The sequence below is a fragment of the Pseudoliparis swirei genome, chromosome 6, assembly GCF_029220125.1.
Source record: "Pseudoliparis swirei isolate HS2019 ecotype Mariana Trench chromosome 6, NWPU_hadal_v1, whole genome shotgun sequence".
Lineage (NCBI taxonomy): Eukaryota > Metazoa > Chordata > Actinopteri > Perciformes > Liparidae > Pseudoliparis > Pseudoliparis swirei.
In genome coordinates, this window is record NC_079393.1 from 13,689,037 (window position 1) to 13,694,766 (window position 5,730).

At 39.6% G+C, this 5,730-nt stretch overlaps 1 protein-coding gene across 3 annotated transcripts; it reads right to left on the reverse strand.

Moving 5' to 3' along the window:
• Window positions 1-213: 213 nt before the first annotated feature.
• lysmd4 (LysM, putative peptidoglycan-binding, domain containing 4) lies at window positions 214-3,994 on the reverse strand. 3 transcript variants are annotated; one of them, XM_056416753.1, is made up of 4 exons: window positions 3,693-3,994; window positions 2,364-2,525; window positions 2,019-2,296; window positions 214-1,938 (listed from the first exon to the last, which is right to left on the reverse strand). In XM_056416753.1, exons 2-4 carry the CDS (start codon window positions 2,413-2,415, stop codon window positions 1,378-1,380), a joined length of 891 nt encoding a protein of 296 aa, XP_056272728.1. In that variant the 5' UTR covers window positions 2,416-2,525; window positions 3,693-3,994; the 3' UTR covers window positions 214-1,377. The 3 variants fall into 3 exon arrangements, with proteins under 3 accessions (XP_056272728.1, XP_056272727.1, XP_056272729.1); XM_056416752.1 differs by having other exon boundaries at window positions 2,364-2,540; window positions 3,664-3,994; XM_056416754.1 differs by lacking the exon at window positions 2,364-2,525.
• Window positions 3,995-5,730: the final 1,736 nt, after the last annotated feature.

Consider the following 5,730-nt stretch of genomic DNA (forward strand, 5'->3'; position numbering starts at 1 on the left):
TTCCCCGTGAAGGGTAGTTTGGGAGTTTTTCCTGATCTGATGTGAGGTTCTGGGACAGGGATGTCTATGTGTACAGATTGTAAAGCACTCTGAGACAAATTTCTAATTTGTGAAAATGGGCTATACAAATAGACTGAATTGAATTGAATAAACACAAGTGTGATAAGACTTGGACAAAAAGATGAGACAACAATATATAAACAAGACATGTCAGAGGATACTTCAGGGAAGTTTATATTTAAATAGGAACATGGTACATAAAAACATTCTTGGACATCCATCATGTACACTTTTTCCATCTAAGTTGGTTTACAAATTGACTTTAAAGTTGAAAAATTTCACATTTTTAGTTTCATAAAATAAAAATACTTAGACTTAAAAAGTGCATTGGTCAAGCCATGTAAATTCACCTCTCGCTTATGGTGGATAGAATTATTCATCGGACAACGTAAACGTATATCTACCTGACAATGAAGGTTTAAGGCACTTTTTAAAAATCTCACACTTAATTCAGGGAACTTATGGATGACGTCATGTCATTTTCAAAATGCAACACCTTGACAATTACAGATTGCAAGGTGTCAAATGAGCACATACGATCAAACAGGATAAAGAATTGAAACAACTTCTTACTGTAAACACGATTTACACATTTGGCACAGTATCCGAGCCAGAGAGAAGGCATGAGGTGCACGGCAACACATAAGTTCAATCAAACAAGGCACACAAATAATGCTTCAACCCATGTCAAATACAGTTACACTTCAAATGCTTTTCTCCTTTTCAGGCAAATATTTAAAATATATATTACTGTATTGGGACAGCTATAAAGATTGCTTTAATATATGATACTGATATGATGACACTTGTTGATCTACTGATACTGGCAACAGGCACCAGTGGAAAGGCAAGTTGTGGAAAGCACAGAAATGCCGACAAAGCAGATATTTTTTCTCCTCAGAAAAATACATTCACTATTTGAAATTACTCAGCTTGTCTCATGCGAGGAACTTCAAGACACAACCATTTAATATCTCAACCGTGGGAAGGAAGAAGGAACTGTGATCCCAACAAACAACTGTTTCTCAAACCAAAGGATCACAGATTTCAGGGAGCTGTTAGCTTTGAAGGCTGTTTGATAACATGTTGGCGTCCTAAATTGTCAAGAGAAAATAAGGACAGTGCAGCAATTTTTGTTCAAGAAAATCACTAAAGTATCTTCATCAAACATGCCAGTTCTGAAAGTACAAAATATAAAAAGGTAAAATCTGCTGACACATGAGGGTATTGCACAATACATTGTTAAAATTCGGCTTTATCTCGATTGTCACTTGCTTCCGTCAAACGGTACAGTTATAACAATTATTATTATCTGCACTATCCTGGTTCTTGAAAATGCTCCGGTCCTCTTGTACCAAGGCCCGCCCCCGATGAGTCTGAAGAGGTGGTGTATAACTGTAAAGCACCACTATCATTAACTACCCCATTATCTTTTGTCTTGAAATAAATCACGTAAAACAATGGCAGGACGATGCCTATCAGCAGCATGGCGACCACAGCGTTCCACCACTGGATGCCCCAGTCTGCACCTGGACTGGTCAACTGCTGCCCTGTTAAACCAAACCTCTGCTGTTTCTCCGAGTTATCCAATAAATCATCATCATCATCTTGATTGTTTGTGGTCTGAATCAGTTTCTCAATATTGTGGTCCACCTCCATTAGGAAGTCTGTGACCTCCTGCAGGTGTGGTTGGGCTCTGGCTCGGTCCTGAGGCTTCATGAGTGTGGTGGATGAATGTGGCATTTCTTCTTGAGGGTTGCTTAGGTCTGTGTACATCTCTGTTAGAAAGCTGTGTTTCTGAACAGGTATTTTGATAGATTTCAAAGCAAATAAATCTTGTTCTTGCATAAGGTTGTTCACCCGCTTTATATCCGCCACCTGTTGACAGAAACAGGAATGTCAACACTTGGAAGAGATCAACACCAGTAAGGATTTCAGTGACTATACAACATATTTACCTTGCAGCCATATCGCAGTGCAAGCTTGTTGAGGTTGTCACCATCTAGTACCTCACGCTCCAGCAGCTGGATGTTCCTCAGACAGCCCTGCTCCTGATCTGGTAAAACCCACGGCCTCATCTCCATGATATCGAGTTCCTCATCATCTGAAGATACAGTAGACTCATTGGGCCTCCTATTGAACATGTAAACCTGGCCATCTGCACTGGCGTGGACGTCCACCGGGGCCTGGAAAGCCGGTGAAATGTGCTCCCCCCGCCACATGATGAAGCACCAGCCTGTAAGGATATCCCAAGTTCAATATATATATATATATATATATATGTCAGGCTTGTTGATGCATACTTCCAGCTAGCCTTTGCCCCACTGCCTTGTGTAATGGAGCAGGGTTTCTCATGTTCTTCCTTCATGTGTCTTTTAGAAAAGGCTCAAGACCCATTAGTACACTCGCATAGCTGCCTCTAGAAAGAGTCGTTGCTGAATGCTAAAGGACGGCAGCAACTGAACCTGTTCAACACAAACCTACATTAATTAATACACAGTAACATAAACATCTAAAACATATGACATCGGATGAGCACTCCTCTGGCACCCCAGCACTCATGTTAAATTATGTTTGACCTAACTTTAGGTCCCACATTGGGTATCAAGCTGTCCCGGCACGACTCTACCGGACCCCATGACACAATTCCCCAGCCCTGAACAAATGTGGCTTTAATCTGTCTCGCCCAAGTGAAGAGCGGATACTTTCGACTCAACCTGGCCTAACATACATGATATCGGCTTAGGCCACTTCATCTGAATGACTATAGAGCCTGCTCAACCCACCTCACTGTGTTATCTACTTGTACGAGTCTAGGAAAAAACGCGTCTACAAGTCATGACCTATGTTACCAAAGAGGCACATTGTGAGTGCACGTGTCAAACACAAAACGTTTAAATGTTCTTGTTTTACTGCTGTGGTCACAAAGAGCTCAACGAGATCCATTAGTAACAAGTCTATCCGTGTATAGCGTGTGCTCGCAAGACACGTGCGCAATATGACTGGTTGGTCGGCTTTGCGTTTGAACCACAAACAAATTACACCAGAGTTCACTTGTTTGATGGCTCAGAGTGGTTGTTGACGTGTAGCTCTCACACTAAACCTCACCTCAACGAACCAACACGCAAACTCTCTGAAGTTTGTTTAAACCGCACAGGGGAGAGCGCCCTAAACTCGCTGCATAATGCTTTAAATGTTGCATTTAAAAAATAACGAGTAGCGTTATGTTACCAGTATACAAAGCTATCAACAGTTCTGTAGTTAATCAAACACCTATTCATGCGATTATATCTAACATTAAATATTAAATTCAATCCGACAGTGAACGTTGCGTTGATCAATTCGGGACAATGAATTGTGACGTCATTATGGTGAGAGTTCAGAAAGCTTTATTTACAAATGATGTAGGTAAACAAAGTTCACAAGGAGCACTTGAAGGCAGAATAAACAACTAGTTAATGCTAACGACAGCTAATGCTAGCAGGTTCTGACGTTTACCCAGATGTCGGCAATGAAGCTCGTTACATATAGCCCGTTACACTGGCTCGTGGGATTGACAACGCATACATACATACTAATGATCAGTTATAAAGGATAACATACTTCTTAAAAGTCTGTCTGTATCCATTTACCTTATCCGAATGCTTTAGCGGCAGTTGTGCAGCCCACCACCGGCTTTCTAAAGCAGTCCTCCCCGGCTTGACTTGCTAACATTACAACAGCAACTGGTGGCGCTAGCTGGCTACTGGTTAGCCTACTTCTTCTTCGTGGCCTCGAACACAAGCTGCTAAAAGAAAAGCGTTACTGCCACCCTTTGCTCTGGAATATAACACAACAACAACAACAACAACAATATATATTCTTTCCAAAGGACCGTACGAAACTTACTTAACCCTTGTGTTGCCTTAGGGTCATTTTGACCCGAATCAATATTACACCCTCCCCCCGCTTTAGGATTAATTTGACCCCATTCAATGTTTAATGTCTGTGTTCTTTCGGTAGTCAACAAACAAACATAAAGTGCCTCACACTTAAACTTGGAAAACAATATTAATTCTAATAATTTTCTGGAGGTTTTAATTGCTGGCGTCAAATTGAACCCAAATGGTAAAATATGTTAGTAAATATAAAGGTAACAGGAGGGTGAAACATTGAATCGGGTCAAAATGACCCAAAGGCGGGGGGAGGGTGTAATATTGATTCGGGTCAAAATGACCCTAAGGCAACACAAGGGTTAATAAAAATGATAAAGAGGACATTTATAATGATCACACTTATGTATATTATGATTTTTTTCTTCTTCTTGGTCCTATATTAGCAGTTATTAATAATTATATTAATTTTAAATTTTATTTATTTATGTTTGTACACAGTGCCATTTAGTGTTCTCCTCCATTGTGTAACAATGTGGCACTGCTGCTGCTGCATAAAGGCAGGCACATTTCTGTGACCAATACCTTTTCACATTCACACGTTGAACGTTTGTGGTACTAAATCGGATACATATCTGATGTATGGTAATGAGACTTAATCTTTCACATTCATTTCATATAACAATGAAGAGAAATTGAGACTGGACATGAACAATCTACAAACAAACATATTTCAGCATACAATATAATAACTGACTGTAAAAGATGCACACTATATTCTAAAAGTAAAATAATATGCGGATTGTTTAGTTATTATTAATTATAATAATATAATAATAATTATAGTGTGTAGTTTCTCTGCACTCAAAATCTACACATATCCTATATTTTAGATAACATTGTAGTGACTCTTGGTAAGGAAAGCTACGTTATCCTGCTTGTTTCAATTTATTAGTGAAAACTACACAGACTAATGTGGGCCGTAGCTTAGGCCAAAAACAACAGCCAACACTGCTAAGCGCTCCCGGTCATCGACTAACTCTCCTATAGGCTAGCAGGACAACAACAAGCATCCCTCACTACTCTCTCTCTCTCTCTTGCTTGTGGCACCTAAACCCATAAATAGCTATGATTGACAGGTTTAACAGCTTCACAGGTCATGAGACCTTCACTGACCTCCTAAACTCAGTAAATGCAATAACCATTATTCTTATCTTGAACAATGTCTTCCTATAAACACAGTAACACTAATAATACTAACAGGTTAACATTACATGTCACTTAGCTCGTTACAATATGATCACTAAATATTTTCTTCTTTAAAACCTACATTCTTTTAAACCTACCCGCAACTTAAAATGGAGGAATTATGTCAACATAGTATATGATAATTCCCCTTTAGGGTATTTTCTTTTTTAAATGTTCTTTACTTATTAATATTTTGTAACCAAAATACTCATCTATGCCTGACATCTGTTGGTAGAAAGTCATCATTACATCTCCTCTATGCCATTGAAGCAAAGATGCTTTCAATTTTCCTCCTCTGCTTTCCTCCCTTCAAAGTTCAAGACTAGTCGGGGTGAGGACCGCAACAGCACAAAGCCTTGGGCTAAGAGCATTATAGAAAGGGAATATTGCTTCCTGGGACCTCAGGGAAAGTATCGCAGAGGTTTTAGAAAGGTCAATGTAGTGGTGGTGCTGGTGCCTTATATGACCACTAGATGGGGATATGGATCTTTCACATCGCATCACGTTTGTATAAAGCTGCTCATCTGTTTATCAGATGAACCTAATGAAG

Bases quoted from the DNA above. Each gene is read 5' to 3' on its own strand.
- lysmd4 (XM_056416753.1), bottom strand. From the start codon at position 2,415: ATGAGAAACCCTGCTCCATTACACAAGGCAGTGGGGCAAAGGCTAGCT. The intron at 2,297-2,363 runs GTATGCATCAAC...ATATCCTTACAG, and splicing joins GGGGCAAAGGCTAGCTGGAA to GCTGGTGCTTCATCATGTGG. The intron at 1,939-2,018 runs GTAAATATGTTG...TTCTGTCAACAG, and splicing joins CACTGCGATATGGCTGCAAG to GTGGCGGATATAAAGCGGGT.